This window comes from Colias philodice, chromosome 20, assembly GCF_061535455.1.
Source record: "Colias philodice isolate Cphi_HAF_F1 chromosome 20, ilColPhil1 Martin Lab GWU primary, whole genome shotgun sequence".
NCBI classification, from domain to species: domain Eukaryota; kingdom Metazoa; phylum Arthropoda; class Insecta; order Lepidoptera; family Pieridae; genus Colias; species Colias philodice.
The window spans coordinates 8,752,537-8,778,257 of record NC_143105.1 but is presented as its reverse complement, the minus strand read 5'-3'; the positions used below and the strand labels follow the sequence as shown (position 1 = coordinate 8,778,257).

The window sequence follows — 25,721 nt, the reverse complement described above, 5'->3', positions numbered from 1 at the left end:
GAAAAATCTAATACTTCCTACTTATAATCTTCTTCTTATATATAAAAATGAATCGCAAAATGTGTTGGTAAGCGCATAACTCGAGAACGGCTGAACCGATTTCGATAATTCTTTTTTTATTATATTCCTTGAAGTACGAGGATGGTTCTTATGTAGAGAAAACGTAAACATGTACCACGGGCGAAGCCGGGGCGGACCGCTAGTATTAGTATAAATACAGTTTACGTAAACTTTACAAATATGGCGTTATTCCACACCATTACAAGAGGCATTGCATTGAATATCATGTGACAATTAGGTACACTAGATACACAAACAGCTAGAAAAGCGATTTGCAAAGAAATATCAGTACTTTGTATCTAGTAGAATTTTAAACCGACTTCAATATAAGGAGAAGTTTAAAATCGACTGTATTACAATTCTTTAGGTTTGTTTCCTCATTCCTTTCGACTGCATGAACGGATTTTGATAATTCTTTATTTAAAAGCTGGTCCATTTAAATTTGGTTTTGTCCTGACACTTAAAAGGTGGTTTATAAAAAAAAATAATCTTACAGTGATAACCTAAATATGGGTCATTAGTTTTTGGCCATTAACCACTCCTTTTAACATTAAACCGACAGCTTCATTGGCACATGCTGAGTAGCGATAGTTTTGATAAAACTAACAAAACAATTATTATTGTTATTGAATACGATTATTGGTTGGGAAAACAAAATAATTGTAATTGGAAGGTACCTTAATGAGTATTAAAACGTTGACAAAGGTACAAATAATAGATAGGTACATTAATTTCAAATTAATTATTTAATTTATGTTATGTATAAGACATATAATGAAGAATCATTTAAAGTTTAAACCCAAATACGGCCTAGCTTCACGAACTGCTGAAAAGCCTACACATGCATTATTTATAATTTTAACTGACACATACGCTAAACAGAACATATCCGGAAGTTGTGAAACCGGCTATAAATGTCAACCAATTCCGGTGTAAAAGTTAGTTTTTGTGATTGAGTATCGCCTAACTTCCCTATATTAGTTGGCACTGCTGAGGGTTATTTTTATAGCGGAATGTGTCATCCTACTCCTCACCCTTTTTAGACGAAACCTTTTCTATATTATGTACCTAGGTATATGAATATCTTCTCTCAGATTTCTTAAATATAATATTGTAAATGCAAAAGTAACACTACTTTATTTGCCTGTTTATGTATCCAACAATGAATACAATTATTAACATTTTATATATTTAACTTAGTATTAGTTATTACATACATGATCATGGTCGTGGACAGCAAAATTAATAACATTTTTCCAGTTGTTAGTTTGTTCTAACCTAAATCTGAAGATTTGTAAGTGCTTACGCTCAGAATAATAATATTTTGGTAAAAAAAATAGTAAAGAAATACTCACAATAAAGAAATTTAGATACTTTTTGCTGTCAAAACCTTCAAGAGATAGGGAGTTTAAATTTGTATGGAGAATTTACGTAATAACGTAAAATGCACAATAAACGAAGTTGTGCACTGAATTTTATGTAAAAACAAATTCACTAAATTTCATAAGTTGATTTGCTGTATCAAGTAAAAATTTGTTACAGTTGTATCACAATACATCTGTAACATATTTTTATTATGATTACGACATTTATGTTAAACATAAATTATTATCGAAACGCTTTATCGTTACCAGATTATAGTTTAAATATTAATTTAATGTGTTATTACTTTACAGTTTAGAAATATATTTAAACTAGTCGTTCAGATTGGTTTTGTCTTGGTTTCTTATTTTTGTTTCTAATTTATAAGTTAAAATTAAAATAGATTGGTTGTTATTCAGGGGCGTAGCTACCGCCGTATCTGCCGTATCAATTATACGGGGCCCCCGCGCCAAGGGGGCCCCCAACGTGCGCTTTTGTGAGAAATCTTTACCCTTCCTAAGGGCCCCCAAACAAATTTTTATACGGGGCCCCGTCAAGGCACGCTACGCTTCTCTTGTTATTAGAGTTATTTATATAGGTAACTATCTTTAAAGCAGCCTTAAAATATATGATGTCTGCGAAATCACAGTAAGACTCTTCCTATAATTGAGGTAAATATAAATACTTTTATTCATGTTATTTTATTGAAATATTGTTTCGATACGAAATAGGTAGGTATGTACTTTATCCGATTCCAATATATCTATTATTACTAGCTATGCCACGCAGTTTCAGCGAAAAAAGAAGGGGTCGATTGAAAGAAATGCAGCCTACGTTCGACTTTGGTGTTCAGCTATTTTCATTCCAAATAATATGTAACTATCAATTAATGATGGTGTACTTTAGCCGTAATTCTCAATTTTAATATTACTAGCTGCGCCCTACACTTTTACCCGCATTGCTCCGCTCGCATTGGTCTTAGCGTGATGATATAATAGGTATAGCCTGCCTTCCTCAATAAATGGACTATCTAACAGTGAAGAAATTTTTCGAATCAGACTCGAAGTTCCTGAGATTAGCGCGTTCAAGCAAACGAACAAACTTTTCAGCATTATAAATATTTCAGGACAATTTTCACACACGATCTGATGCCATACTAAGCTTTCGCTTGTGTTATGGAAACCAGATGGCTGATAAACATACATATATTATTTTAAATAAATACTTATATAGATAATCAACACCCAGACACAGAGCAAACATATATTATGTTCATCACACAAATATTTGCCCTAGGTGGGAATCGAACCCACGACCTCTGGCTTGGAAGGCAGGGTCACTACCAACTAAGCCAACCGGTCAGTCATTTACAGTCACAGTTACAATATAAAGTAAAGATTATGATTTATGGAGGAATTGATACTATCTGCAGCTGACACCTAAAATAGTTCTAAATAAACAGTAGAATAATAAAAAGGAAATTCTCGTAACAAAATAGGAAGTAACATAGCGATGTGCGATGAAGGGCTGTAACTAAATTATAAGGGTCGCGGCACCTGTGGAATGTGAAATGCCCTAACTTGCTAACTGTTTAAGGGCTGGTGTGTAACCTTTTCTTTTGAAATTATAGATGTTGGTATACGTTTGGTAGCAATATAACTCAATGTTTGTAGAACTAAGTAAGGTATACCTATTACCTAAGCTTTTACTTATCCGACTGAAATCAAGAAAAAAGCTAGAACTTCGACTTTAATATTAATAGATTTTAATATCTATTAAATATAATAATGTGGGAATAATGAATATGGCGTTTTAATTGTAATGAATATAAAATAACCAATTATAATAAAATATCAGGTACATAATAGCATTATTAATAGCTAACTAATGAATTTGAATTCGAAAAAGTGTTTTACTTGTGTTTTAATACAATTACCTAATTACAATGCGCTTGTTGGCATCACATGCTGGTGTCACGTATGACTGACGCGACGTGATATTTGTAAATATCACAAATATACAGAATTGTATCATCCTTTTAAATCCTTGAAATATGTGTAGCTCATTTTAAATAGATAAAATTAAGGATGTAGAACAAGTTTAAAACTCTCATCTATACTAATATTATAAAGAGGAAAAGTTTGTGTGTATGTATGTATGTATGGTTTTCACGCATAAACTACTGGACCGATTTTGATGAAATTTGGCACAGATAATCTTTAGACCCTGAGAAAGAACATAGGCTACCTTTTATTGCGAAATATGTACCACGGGCGAAGCCGGGGCGGACCGCTAGTAATAAAATAAAAGTAATCAAACTCCTATCATCTCCAAAATGTCTTCTAAGGAAAATACGAAAAAAGAGGAATTCAAGCCTTGCAGAAATTACTTAGCGTTTACATACAATTTCAGCGCTATTAATTTTTGTGTCAATAAACATTGAGGGCCGATTTTTCAATCCCTGGCTAAAACTTATCCGCCCAATAAAGTATTACACGATAATATTAAAATGTCACCTGTAAACTGTCAATTCCGGGCAATAAGAATACATTTTGAAATGGTAGTTTTATACGTTATTCGACGAATAAGTTTTAACCAAGGATTGAAAAATTAGCCTAGTCACAAAAACTTGGCCAAATTGTTAAACTGTGGAATTTCGTCACATGTTATCTTTACGTTTAAGTTAGCCAATGTTGACGTGAAGAACTTATTTTTGTTAGGACAAGTAGGTTAATTTAATAATTTGCCCTAAAATTATTCAAAGTGTTTTTCTTTGCAATTGCTTTTTTGTGTTTATTCTAAACGCTCGAAATAAAAGGGAAGTTTAGATTAGTTATAGGATTTAGGGCCGATTTTTCAATCCCTGGTTAAAACTTATCCGCCCAATAAAGTATTACACGATAATATTAAAATGTCACCTGTAAACTGTCAATTCCGGGCAATAGGAATACATTTTGAAATGGTAGTTTTATACGTTATTCGACGAATAAGTTTTAACCAAGTTAGCCCTAAGTCATAAAAACTTGGCCAAATTGTTAAACTGTGGTATTTCGTCACATGTTATCTTTACGTTTAAGTTAGCCAATGTTGACGTGAATAACTTATTTTTGTTAGGACAAGTAGGTTAATTTAATAATTTGTCCGAAAATTATTCAAAGTGGTTTCCTTTGTAATTGCTTTTTTGTGTTTATTCTAAACGCTCGGAATAAAAGGAAAGCTTAGATTAGTTATAGAATTTAGATTGACCTTATAATATTATACTAGGTTTCCGCCCGCAGCTTCGCCCGCGCAGTTAAAGAAAAACCCGCATAGTTCCCGTTCCCGTGGGATTTCCGGGATTGCGTCATTTTCCCGGGATAAAAAGTAGCCTATGTCCTTTCTCGGGTATCAAAATATATCCATACCAAATTTCATGAAAATTGGTTCAGTAGTTTTGGCGTGATTGAGTAACAGACAGACAGACAGACAGACAGAGTTACTTTCGCATTTATAATATTAGTATGTATTGTGGTAGCAACATAAGCTAAGTTTATAATACCTATCTATTATTAAAGTAAATTTTGTAGGTAGAAGATTATTGTTTTTAAATACATAAAGATATCAGTATTTTTTTAAATTCAAGATTTCGTTATTTTTCGATTTCGTTACAATTTACTGCAATTTGAAGTCGACATATTATTAAATTTTGATACGAAACAAAGTGTTTGAATTGAAAAAGTAAAACGATTTTAGTTTTTAAAGTACTTATGTATTATACATAAATTAAGAATTATAATTAGAATTTGTTCCCGAAACTGCCAACTTAAATAAGTTTAAACTTATACGTAGCTCTCAAGCGCCAATTTCGCCATAAACTTTGGAAGAATTTCTTCATCTAACGATAAATTTAAACTAAACTCGAATCAACATAAAAATTTTATAGTTTCCATAGTTCTTAGCTTTGACTTTTAATTCTCTCAGTAAAACAGACGGTTAATTCTTTTAAATCCAGAAGTTTTTTTAATCATTATAAGAATGAAAATTTACTCCCACTTTTATGGTACCTACTTCATAAATATGTAATATTACTCAAGCAATAAATTTAGCTGAAAGCTAATTAAATTAATTATAAGTTGAAATATACTAATTATTTTAAAATCGATCTTATTGCTACAAATGCTACAAATATATGAATAGCCTGAATCCGCAATAATGAGTAGAATCCTATATAAAAATAGACAAAACTAGAACATTCAACCGAGTTCTACAAAGCCTATTTGCCAATCACTTTCAAAGTAAAAAACTATTGAAAATTGAATTGATCTCCTCAAATTACCATCTCTATCTCTACTGTAAGCAACTGACATTTAAAACGTGTTGACTCTTTTGATTACGAGGAAAAAGCCTTGTAACAATATGTAAGTATGTACGGTTGTATGCCAAGTACAGCGTACTGGGCGGCGCGTGGGGCGGACCCTCCCAGATATAAATGCTCGTAGACCGCTCTACGCAGCATTCGTAGCATCACACGCCGCCGTAGAACTATCGTAGCAATGGCTTTCGGGTATGTACTTTTACGATTTTTTTTTGTGAACAAAAATTATTGAAAAATATTTAATAAATTTAGGGGTTAGTTTAGGTTGGACTTTGTTTCGTTATTTTTGTAGATTTAAAAGGCAATTTATGTATTTGATTATAAACTATAATACATAAATATTGTTTTTCGCCGAAAGAAACAAGTTTCAAGTTCAAAGCATAATCTCAATAATTCACTTGGAATTAAACTCAAGTTATTATACTTAAATTTAAATCAGCAAATATTTACGCAACACAAAATCAGGCTCAACTTTCTTTGAGAGAAAGCGGAAAGATTCGTATCTTGTTTAGGCAGAAAAATATTTATAATACTTCCATTTTATACAAAACCCTTTATTTTGTTTCAAAAGATATAGACAACTTTAAAATTACTAACATTGAGGATATAAGTACACTTCACTTAAAACTATACGTACGTTACAACTAGAGAGTTCAATTTTAGTACATATAATACTTTTCTTAACAATTCAAATATTGAAAATTATACAACAATTTGTAAACGTATTTTTTAAAATCTCTACTAATTTATACAATTGGAGGGTAAGTGTCTACAGTTCCCATCATGTCGGATGTCCACTCTTGCGAAAAAGTAATTGACAAAAATGGGCCCTTCTATAAACAAGAAAAGACTGTTTTTGTTTAATTTCCCCCATTCAAAGAACGTGGCATCTTGACACTTATACAAGGTAATAAAAATTATAATTACGATTTGAAAAGAAAATATAATTTCAATATTTTTCCTCGAATCACCTCTTTTCATTTCTTCTTTAAACCCCATTTATAACTGTTAATGAATTCGATTGAAGAATTAATTACATGTTTCAATGAAATTATCGTGGTTTATATTCAGATAAATAATTGCAAAATATAATGTTATTCAGAAAGCCATTAAAGTTTATGAATGTAACATAAAATATTGATATAGGTACATCTTAGTTTACTGCAAATATAATAAAAATCTAAAATATATCTTAATTCTTTAGAATTAAAAATTATACCACTCATAACATAGTTACTACTTCTACTTCTGTTCCATATATGTAATTATATTTCAAACTAGCTGTGCCACACGGTTTTAGACGCATTGCTCCGCTCCCATTGGTCTTAGCGTGATGATATAAAACTCAAACTCAAACATTTGTTCATTCAATTAGACTTCTTTTAGAAGCACTTTCGAATCGTCATTGCATATTTTTAACATTTACCACCGATATATATAGCCTCTAGGCTCCTTCCTCGATAAATGGGATATCTAACACCGAAAGAATTTTTCAACTCGGACCAGCAGTTCCTGAGATTAACGCACAAACAAACAAACTCTTCAGCTTTATAATATTAAGTATAGATGCCAGATTAATATAAGACGATCATTCAGAAATTTGTGTAGGTTTACGGGAGGGCTTTTCTATAATCTAATTGTTTCCTTACAAAAGCTATATTCTTGGAAATAAAGCACATTGCAATATAAGATTGTCAAATATCTCTGTCCATTCACGGATCAGGTATTTTTCTGCACACATGTTCGCTTATTTCTGAATATCTGACATCATACCATAACATATTGCGTTCCAACTACAATACTTTGAGGTTCTTTTATACGATTAATCTATTGTATATATTAACTTTTGTATATATTATAAGTTATATATAACTGAGCCGAAATGCGACTGCTCTTAGAAATATGTATATATTTTTAATGGTTCTTTCGTTTTTGTTTGGAAATTATTGTGTTTTCGATGATATTTTTAAATGAAAGCAATTCATAGCGAAATAAGGAAATTCAGCACGTCCTTTAACCTTTTTTTGTAAGACGTCCGTTGTTACTGAATACAATGTCTTTTAAAAATGACGATTTATTTTAATTATTTTTTTTAAGTTGAAATATAATATGAGAACAGAGAAAATTTTAAAGACTATAAAACTCTATGGACTTATTACGGATACCTATATCTAGTGCAAACCGGTAAAACGCCTTAAATTCATTATCACCTCTTTTCTAATTCCTGTTACAAGTAACGAAAACAATTTTAAAGCCAAGTTTCGAAATGCGAGGAATGCAAGCATTGTCCATTTATCCAAAGACCAGAAATATAAATTAAATCTCAGTTCTCAACAGGTGAATTTCTAAATGTCTCGAGAAAATGCGGATTTTAATCTAAGGGGACATTTGATAATGTTTAAATGTGTTTTTGTTTGGAAGGAAACAATGTTGAGAGACAAATAATTGTATATGACTATATTATGGTATTAAGGAAACTATACAAGATATTGGATGGATTAGATAAATAAAAAGATATATATCAAATAAACTCCAATTAATTCTGACACAGCAAATCGATCAATTACAATATTATGTGTTATTTTTCATTATAATATTTTTCTAGTAGGTATCCTTCCATACATTTCTTTAGGAATGCGGCAGCAGTGATAACGCATTTTTTCGCGAAAATGAATTTGAGTTAATATTATCAATCTTCTTATTATAATCATTTATGTATTACATTTAAATAGCAAGAACTGTTCCCTATTTTCTATAGAGATTAAGAAATGTATGTAAAATGTGAAACATTCTATCCCTTTAATATCGTACAGTTGTGAAATTCGTCTGTCAAACTTGCGGAATTTCTTGCCAAATTCTCTTAAAGTTTTTCAAATTACGGCCTTTCATCAGTGTAGATTTTAATTTATATCCTCATACATTGAATACTTCCTTGTCTATTGAAGTTCTTATATATTATATATTACTAGCGGTCCGCCCCGGCTTCGCCCGTGGTACATATTTACGTTTTCTCTACATAAAAACCATCATCGTACTTCAAGGAATATAATAAAAAAAGAATTATCGAAATCGGTTCAGCCGTTCTCGAGTTATGCGCTTACCAACACATTTTGCGATTCATTTTTATATATAAGATAAAGCTCAAAGGAGGTTATAGTTTTGCATACGCTGAGTTCGTAAAAAATACTTATAAAATTCCAGACGCATTTTTTTTCAAATAGATGAATTCTTAAAACTCAATGTGTACACGCATAACAAGCAACCCGCCCAACTTTACCACCAGCACGTGAGCTATCGTTTAACGTTATGTTTTCATAGACAAAATGCTCACATAAGCGAAGCGGTATATGCCGGCTGAGCGAAGCTAGAGAAGAAAAAATGTATGCGTGTACACACGTAAGAAGTGAAACTTCTTTATGACCTTAAAAATGTCACGCGTACGGCGTAACGCAAAAATGTCTCGCGTACGGCGTAACGCAAAAATGTTACACCAAATTTTTGTCCAACCCCGATAAAGAAGTTTCACTTCAAAAAATGGATCTTCAGGAAAAATTTTGCAAAAATTTTTTGACGTAATTTTATTCTTTAAGTATTTTTTACGTGATCAGTGTATGCAAAACTACAAGTCCCGCGCGTATCGCGTTCGCGCTTAGTACCTATACTAATAGTGGGCTGTGGGACACCCTATAGAATAATGTATGATGTACCCTGTAAAAAAAGTTGCTTCTGCTTTAATAAAACTATGTAAAAATTAAACTTGTATAATAAATAGGGAATCTCTCACTTCGTTCTTACTTCTTCCTTTATAGTTTCAACACTAATATTTAATTACATATAACGAAATTATAAACAAAATTTGTTTTAAGAGCTTTAATTTTAGAAGCAACTTCAATAAAACAACTTGTTAACTGTTATTATATTTCATAAATTCAAATGTAAAATACTGGAGTAACTCTTGAAGATAAATAATTATGTTTTTTTAAAAGTTATAAAATAGCAGATCTGAATTGTGCTATATATTTGGTATTTTTTATATATTTACTAGCTGTCCCGGCAAACGTTGTTCTGCCTTAACACTTATCACTTAGGGTATGAAAAATAGATGTTGGCCGATTCTCAGATCTACCCAATAGGCACGTAAAATTTCATGAGCATCGCTCCAGCCGTTTCGGAGGAGTACGGTAACTAACATTATGACACGAGAATTTTATATATAAGATATAGAGTTATATATATAGAGATATAGATTATATCACTATTCCAATGTAAAACGTTACTATCATTAAAAAATCCTTTTGTATTTACTTCTAGTCCTTAGATATTTGAAATGAGGGACATTACAAGTCAATAACTGCGTTAAAAACAACCGACTTCAAACTTGCACTTGCAACATTTACAAATACAGACAAAAATGCTCATAAAATAAAAACTACTGGGCCTATCCGAATAAAATTTTTATGGAACCAATTCGACACCATCCCGCATCGAACAAAAAAAGAATCACGTAAATCGGTTCAGAAACCACGGAGTAATCGGTGTACATACATAAAAAAAAAAAAAAAAAACATACCGGCCGAATTGATAACCTCCTCCTTTTTTTTGAAGTCGGTTAAAAACTAATCTTAGTTACTTGTAATTTAAAAAGAAAAGAATGAAATTGACCCCATGTAAAGAAACGAAGCAAACAGCCATTTATTGCTTTTTAATATTTACGTTGTTCGAGAATTCCCAAAGGACACAATTCATATGTTTTCTTTTACCAATGAGATTTCATTGCAAACTTACTATTTCGATATTATTTTCAATCGAAAAAAATACCTATAGGTTTCACAATAAAATAAATTTTGGATATGAAGAGAATTATCTAGTGCTAGTATCTTAAAACTATGTAATTAGAATAGGTGTACAATATCATTTAAAAACATAGAGAAAATATAAGAATATCTGTCATAAAAATAATCTTATTACGTTTACCGTTTCCCAGTTTCAAATAATGACGAAAATGGCAATACTCATGTTACAGTAACCTTTTGTAGATCAAGAAAATAATGCTTTGATCATACGAATTGTTATGATAATGGTCTTTTGTTATAAGCGACGTGTTTTAGAGCACGTAGCTATGTTATATGTAACGTATTGTTTAACCCTAATGGTTAATTTAAGATGAATAACATATTGTTAAACATATAGGTAATACTTTATAGGAGATGTACAAACGTATGTAGATCACGTACACGTTGATAATATATAACACAAATAAAATATACATTAGATAATACAAATTATGAACGTGAACATTCTTAAACTAGAGTACCATTACAAATTTTCCTTAATATTGTTGCGTTAGACAAATTTTCATTGTAATTTATAAGACAATTAGCATATTTATTTGGCAACACAGTCACAGAATCGTAATTAGTAAAACTAAACGAATTCGTGTTGTCGCATAATTGCCATCACTATCCATCATGGCGGCGCTAACTGTCAACTGTCACTTTTGGCGCGCTTCTCTAATCAGATTTCTGGACGCGTTGACGCAAATGAGACTGGACTAGTTAATTATGCCCGACCAGAATAATGAGATATTAAGCGTTCTTAGTTATTGCTTTTAGCTACATTTGCAATGTTGATTATAATATGACCACTTATACCGCTAATTGTCGATTTACTTGAGCACACATTAAGTCAGAAAAAAAAACATCTTTCGGTTGCTCTTGTTCATACTATAATGTAGAGATCGTTGTCATCTTACTGTGTAATCCCCAGATAAAACTTTTTTTTTGTTTGTTAACATTTATTAAAGCTAATAGGTAACAAAATGTAATAAGATCTTATCACACGTTTTTAAATAAACTCAAAAGATGTAAATTACAAAAATATATGGCGCAAGTCATTAACGTGTAAAGCAAAACTTTTTTGACATGCAAATTTTAGCCCTGGATATAAAAATAAGTACAGATAATACAAAACTCGACAGAAGCAAAACATGTGTACTCAAAGACTATTTGCATTTTAAACGCCGCGTTAGAGAAAGTAATTTAAAAATAATGAAATTGAACTAATTATGACTTAAGAAGAAAAAACGGTGAGGAAAGCAAAGGTTTTTAAGGCTTGTAAGTACTTAATAATGGCTTAATACTAAGAAATGGTCTCGCTACAGTGTCAATATTGAAATGGGACGGCGAAAAAACCATTTGTATCTATTGATCTAAATGTGTATAAACAGTTACAGGAATATACTGTTTAATTAGATATAATCGTATTAAGTGAATAAGGTTTAAACTATACGTATACCTTCTCAAAAATAAGACGAACATTTCTTTTGATTATTGTTGTAATTTTCCTAAAGCTCCTTTGGGTTTGATAACATTAGCATCTACTTTTTTATATTTTTGAACATAGGCAGGAAGACAGTGAAAAAAAAAGAAGGGTTGCACTCTGGGAGTGCCGGCAGAAGTGAAAACTTGATTATTAACGTTGAGCATGTTTGATATTTTGGAATGGTATCCGTCAATGGTAAGTGGTATCCGTAACGAGTTTTCACTTCAATAACAAAGTTCAAAGACAAAGTATTCAGCTAGTTCCTTATAAAATGATATAGAAATATTGAGCACCTTTCTTTTACTTATTTTTAGACTATAATAAAAATGATAAATGATTGAGGCTGTCAGAGTTAGAAAAGGGTTTGATATCCTTTCGTGATACGAATGCGAATATTAAATAAATTGAAACGAAACAATTAAAACATTATGTAAATTAATAAACGTTGTAGAAATACACAAAAAATATGAGTAAGTCGTTATAAAAGTTAAGTTAAACTTGAAAGAAACTTTAATAAAAAATGTTCGTCTAATAGAATCATTGATTCCACCATTTTAATATAATATACCTGGTTGTATAAGAAAACAAACAAATCAATCGATTTTGTTTAAAATTTTTTAGAAGAACTTTAGTAGGTATAGGAAAAAATGCACGATAAAACGAATTTTCACATGGTGACAGTCTGTGACAGTTATATAACTTTTAACTTCACACTTTTGGATCAGATCTTTTGTATCCTCTTGTAGAGGACAGATGCATTACACATCTGTTTCACTGATCGATTTTACGAGCAAGTGAGTGATCAGTCAGGTAGAATCTGCGAAGTTTTGTTAGGGCACTGGAGACTCACTTTTGTCTTGCATACGACTGACATGAGTAATATATATAGGACAATAGCAATGTATCCACAACGCTGAATTAAACGTGCTCAATTCTTCAATTTCTGCAACCCATTTTGAAATCGATATAAATTTATTTTAAGCCATCATTTTTACGTGACCAATTCATCTAGGGCCTCACAATACTTTAACCCGTCACTGAGTCTGCAGAAAGCAGCTGTACTTTATATCTTTAAAAGCATCTCTTAAATAAATATATTAGATGCGAATAAAATAACCAACGTTAAAAGCGAATCCCTATTAATAGTTAGTGATTAATTGTTTTATTTTGTCTGTCCACTGCATCATCCAGCTAATTGGCGGGTGAAATCATCGTTTTCTAATTTAAAAATACATTGCCATCTCTAAACTTTTGGTTTCTTTTTCATGGTCACCCTAGTGTGTGATTCATTCTTAATCTATTTGATTATAATGGTTTGTTATTGTTACAATTGTAGAGTTCACTAACATACAAATAGTTACAGGAAAATTATTTCTTAAGATTTTTTTTATAAAAATATAAAATTAGTAAGTCATAGGGTTGCGTAACTCAAATTGTGTTTCATATCTGAAATCCATCGGTTTTTTTTTATATTTTGCATTATTGTAAATAATAAATTTATTAAAATAAACTATGTAATACTTACAAAGTTAACCAAAACTCTATTTCTTGATTTTTTCGGTAACTAAAACTACAATAGTCGCAAAATCCAACGCCCACAAAATATATTGCTATGAATGCATTAACTTAATGTACAGGTTATTACCAAGTTAACTCCAGCCATAAAAATAATGGAGTGACGTCAAAAATGCTTGCTTATTCAATAAATTGTTTGCTAATTACGCTTGTTAGTAAGGCTACGTTATAATTTGATCTTGTCGTAAAAGCTAATAATCATAACCACCCCTTTGTAAGAGAAAATTATTGTGAAACAGGAATATGAGCTTTCAGACTTTTTATATAAAGGATATTTTTAAATGAATGGTGTAGTGAAAAGAAGTTTAATTGTAATGTTATAATATATAGTTATTTTATATTTGTATTAGACAAATATCAAGTTTTTCAGGATTTTTTAAATGGTTTCTGTTTAAGCCTTCTATTTTTAATTCTGGTAATGCAGTTTAATTATCGTCTATTTCAAGTATTTTCTGAATACATATTTCCATTGATAGACAGGGCACACTACTATATTTTACGTTGAAGTCTTGATCAATTCAACACAGATCATTGATGGCATAAATTACGTATCGGGTTACCATATTTCATTCATGGAAATCTATTAAGATGCGATTATAATGATGTGATGTTTGAGGCCATTTCTGAGATTATATATTATTTGTCTAAAAAATATAGCGTAATCGGTATGTCTTAAGATTTTAGTAGAGTTTTACTAGAAGTTTTTTTTAAGGCACGTTTTTGTTAGAAATTGGTGGGGAATATGTAATTTTTAACTTTTGAGCTTTGGCGCAGACCTTTTTTCATTTACCAAATATGTTATATTGACATTCACAACAATTATTTCTTTGACATAATTCTATAATATAATATCTATTATCCTCTCTTTTTTCACATGTTTTCTTCGTCTCAAGACTGCATCTTTATTGCAACGGATAAAATTATTAAGGTCGGCAGTTGACACATAGTGTCACACTACACGCATTGATGCAAACTAGCCCTTTGTACGAGTCTGATACACAATTAATTTAATTTGCTAGATTTCTTTATGTGTCACGTGATTTGGTTTATTGTTTGAAGGTTTAAGTAGAATTTATAAAGATGGTAAAAATAGTAGAGGAATAAAAAATGGACATCGAATTCTTTCACTTTTTTTAGGATCAGACAGATTTTTTAAGCAGAGTATTTTAAAATAGAAGGAAAACTTTGTTGAGATTGCAAATACTGGAACCTTTTAGTCTACTACCTACTACATATTATAAATAACGTTTTTTTATGATATGAAAAGAACAGAATGAAATGAATAGAATGAAATGAACAGAATGAAATGATCAGAATAATATGATATAAAAAGCTGTCAAATCTGCTCTATTTTTTTTCGTTTCTTATTCTTGCCACATATGTTGAATTAATTTCTTATTTCAATATATCTAGTAGATAAAGATTTAAGAAGATATTAAAGAAAACCACGTAAACGCAATAAATTCGGTACTGTTTGCGAGATGGTCTCTAAGGAGATACCGACGGTTTATCTTCATTGCCTCTATATTCACTTTATTCGCTATATATTTGTATGTAACGCTTTATTGTAATTTAATGTTTTATATTATACTAGCTATCCGCCTGCGGCTTCGTCCGCTTTGTCTAAAACCTAATAAATTATATACTAAACCGTTGTAAATGCGGTTTTTTTAAAAGGTAGAGTGTTTCAAGAGGAAGCTCTTGAATCACTCTATCTTTCAAGAGCTTCCTCTTGAATCACTCTATCTTTTAAAAAACCGCATCAAAATCTGTTGCGAAGTTTTAAAGATTTAAGCATACATGGGGACATAGGGATAGAAAAGGCGACTTTGTTTTATACTATGTAATGATTATAGTAGTGTATTAAATGTTTATGAGTTTGATGACTTAGGTTATATTTTTAGTTATTTATTGGTATTTTATGATACGTGATAACGATTTGTTTGTTCGGTTGTTTGTTGTGAATTGTAATAGAAATTAAAAATACGCAGGAATTGTATGCATATATTTGGTATGTAATTAAAGTTTTTAAATCATAATGCTTGAGACTCTACCGTTGAAGTTGGCATGAATACTATTTCAAAATATAATCAAAACTAAACGATAGATAATAGAATCCTAATCCTATATGTGTTTAAAGCCGGTAAAAAATCATAATGTATGATACTAGTACAAGACAATACTTTTACAGAATTATATGTAACTAGAGGTCCGCCCCGGCTTCGCCCGTGGTACATATTTCGCAATAAAAGGTAGCCTATGTCCTTTCTCGGGTATCAAAATATCTCCATACCAAATTTCATGCAAATTGGTTCCGTAGTTTAGGCGTGATTGAGTAACAGACAGACAGACAGAGTTACTTTCGCATTTATAATATTAGTATGGATTCTTATATTAAACTTGTATAAAAATCACAAGAGGTATTTGATTAACAAAGAATGCATCTTGAATAGAATCACTGACCCAGTATTGCGTACGAAAGATATCTATAATAAAATCTACCGTCTGTTTGCTCTTTGCTAGATCTTTGTTGTTGGAGCTAGGACATCTAAAATATGACATATCTTTTATGAAAATACTAGGAAGTTCGTGGGAAATAAATTATAATATAACTGCTTCCATGTTATTTAAAGAATTTGAAGCATGATTTAATTCCGACACAAGGAGAATGGAAACAGGTTTTCAATTTATTTCAATTTATAATATCAAAATGATCAATTTTTTATTTTAATGTTTTTTAATATAATGTTCTATTAAAATCATATTAGAAAATAAAAACTTTACATTTGTTTGCATCTTCATCTGAAACACGATTTAGGATCATACAAAAATATGTTCATAAATGTATTCATAAATCCATAAATCCTTATCTTTTACCCAAGCCTCTTTTGTTAATGAATATAAATAGGAATAGAATATACAACAATTTTCCATACACAATTAAAAGGAACTATACAAAGTAAAATGTTATTCAATAATTAAAAATCTATTATTGGTTTTGAACTTTTGAATAATGAAAAAATAACCTTTATATTACCCACTTTATTTAAGACGCAGGTAACTACGTCTGTTACTCTGTCACACACAAACTATTAGGTATCATTATAAAATTTTATATCCACTTCATAAGATACCATTTCTTTCCTAAACATAATCGTCAAACGATATAAATTCTTATTACTTTCATCTTAAAGTAAAATTTGCAATGCAAAATTTCCAATTGCATCTCATTCAACAGGCGAGCTTTTGACTTAGAACCTGAAAGCGTTGATTAAAATAAAGCTTAGCGATATTATAATAGAGTTGAAATTTAATCTATTTCATACTTAGTTCTAAAGCAATTGTCTAGACTTCTATAGTTTATTTAAAGAACATAAGGTTGAGAATAAGTTGGAATATATTCGATTAATGGAAGAGTGCAAGAATAGTGATGTATTCTTCTTTTTGTACAGTTACAGATCATTTACGTGCGTATTTGCACGTACGCAACAATTAGGGATGTGCTAAAGTACATCCATATATTATGTATATATTAGGGTTGAATCATTATGTAACTTTAGAAATTTAATTAAAACATGAAAATATATTTAGCGGTTAAGCTAACATATAGAGAATACAAAATAACTACTTACAAAAAGTTACGTTAGGTACTTTGTTTTATGTAAAATACAGTGAAACAACACATTCTCATTTATAATATGAGTTGAATTGATTAATTCATTTAAAAATGTATCATGGAGAGCAAAACGATGTTTTCCTAATATCATTCTAAACATTTCCACACACAAAAAACTTCATTAAAATTCTAAAAACAACACGACCTTTGCATTCATTACCCTTTAATGGTGTACTTTATATTGTTTTTCCACGATTAATTATATGCAGTGATGTGCTATCTATCGATTTTCGATTCGTTTGGATAACAAAGTGCATCCCTAAAATGCGGGCAAGTTTAAGATAAATGAATGCGGGTCCCTGTTCATCTTCCAGTGTCCTTTGGATGCGCGTGAGCGTCACTCGACTCTTAACAAAATATTATTTTTGTTGATAAATATTAAATAATTCGTACAACACTATAATCGGACAAAAACTGGCTTGCATTGGTGAATGATGATAGTGACATGTGATCTTTTATATTTATATTTTTACACTGTTTTTTATGACGAAGGAATTCTATATTAATGTCTATTAATAGGTAAGGTTGTGTAATTTATTATTAAAAATTTCTCTTTATCCAATAAATTTTAATTGAGGTTAATGTTTCCTTTTTTGTTTTTTTAAAAGTAAGTGTTCTTATGCGTAGGTATCCTCAAAATAAATTATAAGCAAGGAAGCTTTTTAAGTCCAGAAAGTTCGCTATTTTTTATAACAATATGTACTATAAATTATGTATTACTAACACAATTGCATGTTTACTCGTTCAAAGGGCAGTAATAAAGAACTGCGGGGCAGTAAATGATAAATTTTACGACAAATGACAATTATTCAATAACTTATTGCTATTATTATTTGTGTCATTATCGATATGAATATAGTTTATTGCATTATAAATATTCTATATACGAACATTTATGTTACAATTAATCTATTTACAATGTTAGTACATACACGAATAATATTGTTATTTTACATGTTTCAAATAACAACCGGAAAAGCTTTTAAAGAATGTGTCATGTTTTTTAAAAATTACGAAAAAAAAGAAGCCAAATAAATGTAAAGCTCTAGAGTAATATATAAATTTAATTTCTAAATAAGGAAAGTTGTGCCGGATACACTGTGTCAAACTTACAAGGGGCTTTCCATAGTTCGATGACGGAAGGGCACAAAAAATATTAAAATCTCATCGATATGTGCTCGCTTAATCGCTTTGTGCTGAGTCAGCTATAAAGTTTCTATGCGATATTTCATTAGAAAGTAATTTTCATACTTTTCTTAAAAGAAAGAGTGAATTGTGTTTCATTTACTTTACTTAGAAAAACTACAGAAATTAAGATCGTAAGTAACTTACACTTTAGTATCTCCAACATTTGTGTTCTAACTTCTTATATTTCGATTAATTTAGATATTCTATACTATCCCTTATGTACCTAATAATCTTACTTTATAATGCTATTATCTAACATAACATCACAGGAGAGCATAAAACAAAAAGCACTGGAATCATATTATGCAAATGACCGGGAACGTTAAACGATACATTATCCTGCTATATTAATTTCTGTTTTAATCGTAATGCTATTAAGCGTCACATAAAATTGAGCGGCGTTTTGATATAAATTTTCAGTTTTATAATTTTTGTATGGAATTAACGAGTTACTGTACCTACATAATATGTTTTACTACCTTTGTGTCTTAGAAGTTAGAGGGTTTCCTGAATTTTTAAGCTGCCACGTGATTGATAGGTACCCCATATAAACTAAATCATAATATTACACACACAATTTATATTAAATTAAACCCACTATTTTTACGACTGAGTTTGAAGCGTTTTGAAGCTCTACTTACCTACATTAGATAGGTATCTTATTTTTTTAGCTTATTATTATTTATTATTCCACTTAAAATTATAATTGCGGATTGTTAAATACAAATACTTATTTTATAACTTACTCCATCATTTATCTATACTTCTATACTAATATTATAAAGAGGAAAGGTTTGTATGGTTGTATGTATGTATGGCTTTCACGCATAAACTACTGAACCGATTTTGATGAAATTTGGCACAGATAATCTTTAGACCCTGAGAAAGAACATAGGCTACCTTTTATTGCGAAATATGTACCACGGGCGAAGCCGGGGCGGACCGCTAGTATAATATATTTCTTTATTTCCTTCTCGGAACTAAAATTATAAACGTCAATTGAAGATAAAAAATAATTCAAATATAACGTTTCTGCAACAAGTCGGAATACCCGAAATTATGCAATTAGGGACCGCAGGCTGGTTGTCGGAGAATGTTCACAAAAAATACCAGTTTGGAGGCTTTCGTTCCTAACCGAGGTGGTTTATATCAGAGGCTTGACAAATTGTTGCTGTTAACAGCTCATCGTTCAATCTGAGTTTTATGTTCGTTCCAGTTTAAATTGGTACCAAAATGTATTTTTGATATAATATGAAAATTGTATTTTTGATACAATATCAAAAAGTGGATCGATTTTTAAGTAATTTTATTGATGACTAGCTTTAATGTAATCGACGCAATAATATAAGTATTATTTGTACAAATTACGCGAACTCTATTGGGAACGGTTTAAAAAATTGTGTAATTTTTATCTTCATAGAATTAATATGTAATATAATAAAATGCCAATCGCGTAAACCTAATTTAACAACAGCTGCAGCGCTTCTCTCCAAAGTTCTTTTATTATCTACGATTGATTAAAATTATATTACTTATTAGTTAATCGCTTTATAATTCAGAATATTTACTATAATATATTTTCTGAACATTGGCTGTATGCAAAAGGGGCTAGGATTAAAGAAGTCCATAAACGGATTATCAATAACTGACAAAAACCTCTTTTACGCCCAAAATTGGAGTTGAACAAGTTTTTAACAATATTAAAAAGTTTTTTATTGTTTAAGTCGCCGCAAAATATTATAGCTATTATTACTATGTTTACGAGCAGATTTCGCATAATCTGTGGGATTTCGGACGCTTAAGCTGAACGTAAACTTAATAAGTGGACGAAAATTATGGAAGGCTTTGTCCGGCGAGCCTTCAACGGGCTTAAGTTTGCGAATTTTTGCAGCGTTTACGGTATTTGTGAAGACTTATAGGGAACTAGCGGTCTACCGTGTCTTAGCTCAGCTGAATGGGATAAAATATGCTTTGATTTAATCGAAGTCTATTTCTGTTTATTAAACATCTTTTTCTATCTTTGACAGTTGACTTACTTACAAACTATCTCTGACTTACGTACAAACGTTTATCGTTTTAGCTTATAGTTTCTAATGCAGGTAACTATTTTAAAGACCTATTTAGTATTCACCTATAGTGATACCAGTTAACTTGAAGCTAATGCCTAAGTTTCTTAAGTTATTTTACATTTGAAGTTTGAACCAGGTAGGTATATCTATTGCATTAGGCCTTTTTATTTCGTGCGTGTTCAGAATAGAAGTCTTAGAAGTCAGTCTAAGTAGTGGCTATTCTATTGACTTACTTACGTAAGTTTTAGAATAACATTTTATGAGACCCTCTAACTTATTTCTAATAGTTAACTAAAGATACAAATGAGTTGTTAAACATACGATTCATTCAAAATATTTGTTTAACATGAGTGACAAATTATGACAACATTTGTATTATATATTCCCGTAAATATTGTCTAATTTCTGTATGTATATACCTATCTATTATACCACAGAATATAAAATATTATACCTAGACGTTATCTGTGTGCGTTACTTTTAAAAAACTCTTCCGCGAAGCCTTCCCATCGTTCCACATAATTCTGAAAATTCTTTGCCTTTCATTTGCCTAAATATTTATTTGATACCGCAGTAGTACGACAGTGGGAGGCAATAAGTTTCGTGTACCTAACACTTATTCTTTGGCATCCCAATATTGGTCACGCTTTTGTCGGACCAAATTCCTTCGGTTTTTGGTATTGGCACAAATGCGATATTATTTCGCGGGTAAACAACAGATATTCAATGATTTTCTGCTTTATAAAGCAATATTGTTTTTGTGGTGGCTGGTTCGAAATTTTGTGAGAAGGATTTTTAATAATAGTAGGTATTTTATCTCCTTATTATTTAAGTACATAGATTAATATCATATTGTTACTTTTATGTAGGTTTTTGTTTTCATTCAGTTACAAAGGTGTTAAATAAACAAATTCGCTTTTTACTTTATACTGCAAAAATAGATCTGTCTTTCTTTCATTTATTATCTTTATTCTTTAATGAGTTTCTCATTTCGTACCAACTTCATTGATGTTTCGTTTAAAATAATAACGTGACTACGATGAAACATTTTTCATTTTATCATCATGAAGGATCAAAGCCAAATTTTATTAATTTCAACATTTAAATTGTTTACGCTTAAGAGTCCGTTAAACACTTAAGAAAACGAAAAAAGGTTTCAATGTTTGAGCAACTGACATGAATTTTATACGAGCAACGCCTCCGGTTACAAACTAGTATAAAAAACAAAACATTGTGTAAAGATATAAAATATTATTTACAAGAGTCCCTCGTATAAAAGTTGAAACTTGAAAGTGATATTCTTCATGAAGTCTTCCGCTTGTTAGAAGTCGTAACGTGAGATATAAAGGCAAATTGCGAAAGGTCACTGGGCTTGGTTTCTGTTTGAAACTCTGTATTCGTATGCAACGGATAGAAAATTCTATTGTTACGATAATATTTTATTAACTAACTAATGATTTACAACTTATGATTTTAAAACGATTCAGTCTCATATTTTTTTAAATATAAGGTGCGATGCTTTAATAAAACATTACAATAATTATATTGCAGACTTTATTGTTTTTAAATAAATATATTATCCATTTTAATTAAGAAACTATAATAATTATTTATTTTTTATTTATTTAAATTCTTTATTTAACACACACAAAAAAGAATATACACAAAAATAAAAGAACAAAAAAGAAAATCATTACATGTTAAATAGGCGGCCTTATCGCTATAAGCGATCTCTTCCAGGCAACCTTTGGATAGGATTATACCTACCTATAATAATAAAGCCCAGGAAAGAGCGCTATACGTACTTGCTATGGCTACTTTATATTATCCTATTAATTATCGCAGTATATTACGGGACATACCATAAGAATATTAGGCCTAAGTATACGTTAAACTTTAACTTTTACCGGCATACTTCGCTACATTCCACCTTTGTAACAAACTTTATGCGTATCTCTTTGGTCTTTGAAGAGTTATCGAATTGCAGACTTACTAAATATTATACATACATTATTCATTCATAATTTAAGTCATATGTCTTGGCTTGTAGAATAAAATGAGAACATGACTATGTGGAATGGCTGTACTTGAGTTTATTGCTGCTAATTTAGATACTAATATGCTGTGAAGTGGAACTTATTTCATTTCACAGCACACACATACCTATTGCTATTAATGATGTATATTATGTCTGTTAGATTATATCAATATGTGTGTACCTACAATCATACCCAGTTAAATGCAATGGATGCGTCTAAATGTGTCTACAATCGCACAATATTATTAATTCGAAAGTGCGTTTGTTTGTGTTTCACCAACAAACACAAACATTCTAAAGTGCGTTTGTGTTTGTTTGTGTTGTGTGTTGTAACGCAGCGATATTATAATATGATTTTTCAGTCTGGGGATAGTTTAAAGAAGCCTACTTTACTTTTTTTTTGAAGGTGAACCCCTCATTCCAATGAGAAGATCCATTATGATGTGCATTTTATTTTCTTCGAAATTTATGAATTCAGATATTATTAATAACATAATATGACATATAAATTTATAAAGAATAGAAAAAATTCGATCACGAGGCGGGACTCGAACCCGCATCCTTTCGCGCCATTCCGGGGCGGATGCCTGACCAACTCAGCCACTCGTGACCCGCCAGAGCAATCGAATTTATTCTATTCTTTCAGTTTTTATGTGTCTGAAGGGACTAATTCAAATGCTTTTATATTTATAAAGCATTTGAATGCCATAAAACCAAAAATATAAATTCAACAAAAAAGGTCGTGTTCCATCGTTACAATATTGTATTCACTGAAAAGTGTTTCATATTGGTTGAAATGGTTGTTAATCATCTCAATAGATGGCGCGCGGTGTGTCCCTTCAGACACATAAAAACTGAAAGAATAGAATAAATTCGATTGCTCTGGCGGGTCACGAGTGGCTGAGTTGGTCAGGCATCCGCCCCGGAATGGCGCGAAAGGATGCGGGTTCGAGTCCCGCCTCGTGATCGAATTTTTTCTATTCTTTATAAATTTATATTTATAAAGCATTTGAATGCCATAAAACCAAAAATATAAATTCAACAAAAAAGGTCGTGTTCCATCGTTACAATATTGTATTCACTGAAAAGTGTTTCATATTGGTTGAAATGGTTGTTAATCATCTCAATAGATGGCGCGCGGTGTGTCCCTTCAGACACATAAAAACTGAAAGAATAGAATAAATTCGATTGCTCTGGCGGGTCACGAGTGGCTGAGTTGGTCAGGCATCCGCCCCGGAATGGCGCGAAAGGATGCGGGTTCGAGTCCCGCCTCGTGATCTAATTTTTTCTATTCTTTATAAATTTATATTTATAAAGCATTTGAATGCCATAAAACCAAAAATATAAATTCAATAATATGACATGTATGGTACCTAACTTTTTATTTTAATTGACGTGAGCGAAGTCGCGGACGGGATGCAATATCTATATAGGTAACTTAAATACATTTGTCTGCAAAACATGCAAACTATCCCGGGTAGCGTTGTAAAGCATATATGGGTAGCGGTTTAAAGTATACCTGTCTATATAACTTTATTTATCTATAGAATTTGCGGTGCAAAGCAATCATCTATATAACTTTATTTCCCTACAGAATCAGTGAACTATCCCGGGTAACCGTGTTAAGTATATCTTTGTAACTATAGCAATGTGAAGTATCTATATAATTTAATTTATCCACAGAATCAGTGAAGTATCCCGGGCAGCGGTGTGGGCGTGCGTGTTGCTGTGGTGCGCGCACGCGAGCGGCGCCCCCGCACAGCTCTGCGCGGCGGCCGCTGAGGACGACCCGCGGGCCGCACGCTTCTGTCAGGCGCTGAATACCTTCCTTGAGTTGTATGCGGAGGCCGCTGGTGAACAGGTGCCCGAGTATCAAGGTAGGTTTTAAGTTTAACTTGTTTTGAATGTGTTGATGGTAGAATAACAACTAGGTATAAAGTGTCTTACAGTACCTTTATACACTCTGTACTGTATGTAACGTATCATCGGAGAATCTTTGTTCTGTAATATTGTCTCTTTTTGCGTATTAGTGATTTTAAAGCCGGAGTATTGAGGAAAAGTTTCTACTTTAATTGTCTTTTCGTATAATGCGTGTTTATGATGACGTGATAAATCCTGTAGATTGAAGATGTTACCTATGTGTAAATTTTTCACTATTGACTCTGGACGATTTTTAATTGGATGAAGTAATGATTTCTTAGAAATATGTGATCTACAATGAATCCATAAAATAATGTTGATCTAATATCTAATATATATTATAAAGGCGAAAGTTTGTAAGGATGTATGGATGTATGGATGTTTGTTACTCTTTCACGTAAAAACTACTGAACCGATTACAATGAAATTCAGCACACATATAGAGGGTAACTTGGATTAACATATAGGATAGGTTTTATCCCGGAAATCCCACGGGAACGGGAACTATGCGGGTTTTCCTTTGAAAACGCGGGCGAAGCCGCGGGTGGAAATCTAGTAAGTAATAAATTATAAAGCATAGTAAATCCTTCACGACATTTCGAATGCTTATGCCAGAACCAAAGTGACGAACTAATCAACATTCATTTTCCTTAAAGTTTGTTCTACATTCCACTATTTTGTTCCAGCATTAGTCCGCGACTACCCGCAACTTCTAGACTCCGGCATGAAGCGGCAGGACGTCGTCCACTCCTTCCTCCGTTTCGGTCGCAGACGCTGACGAGTCTCCCCCCCCGCTGCGACCAAACGCCTAACCTAACCACAACCAACGCAGCGATACGGCATGATCATATAAAGTAAAAACCGATTTATTTGTCCAAAACATTATGTAAGGTAGTTGTCGATTAAACCCCTCCCCCACGTCATTCGCAATGTAACCGTCGAACAGAACGGACGTCTCTCTCCTTGTAGAATAAATGAATGTACTTATCGTTTCAAGTATTATAGATGTAAGGTTGTTGTCGCGTTTCGTTTGATATGCAATATATTCAATATAGTGATGTTTTAAATAAATACATATTTGTGAAGCTCTGAGATTTTTATTTATATTCCCATTCCTTCAATTTATTATACCTCGAAATATTTTTTCTTGTTCCACAT

At 31.3% G+C, this 25,721-nt stretch overlaps 1 protein-coding gene across 1 annotated transcript; it reads left to right on the top strand.

The window, feature by feature from the left end:
- The first annotated feature begins 5,921 nt into the window (after positions 1 to 5,921).
- Ms (neuropeptide receptor myosuppressin) lies at positions 5,922 to 25,648 on the top strand. The gene is made up of 3 exons (XM_089708128.1): positions 5,922 to 5,965; positions 24,327 to 24,520; positions 25,250 to 25,648. Exons 1-3 carry the CDS (start codon positions 5,955 to 5,957, stop codon positions 25,339 to 25,341), a joined length of 297 nt encoding a protein of 98 aa, XP_089564254.1. The 5' UTR covers positions 5,922 to 5,954; the 3' UTR covers positions 25,342 to 25,648.
- The last annotated feature ends 73 nt before the right edge of the window (positions 25,649 to 25,721 follow it).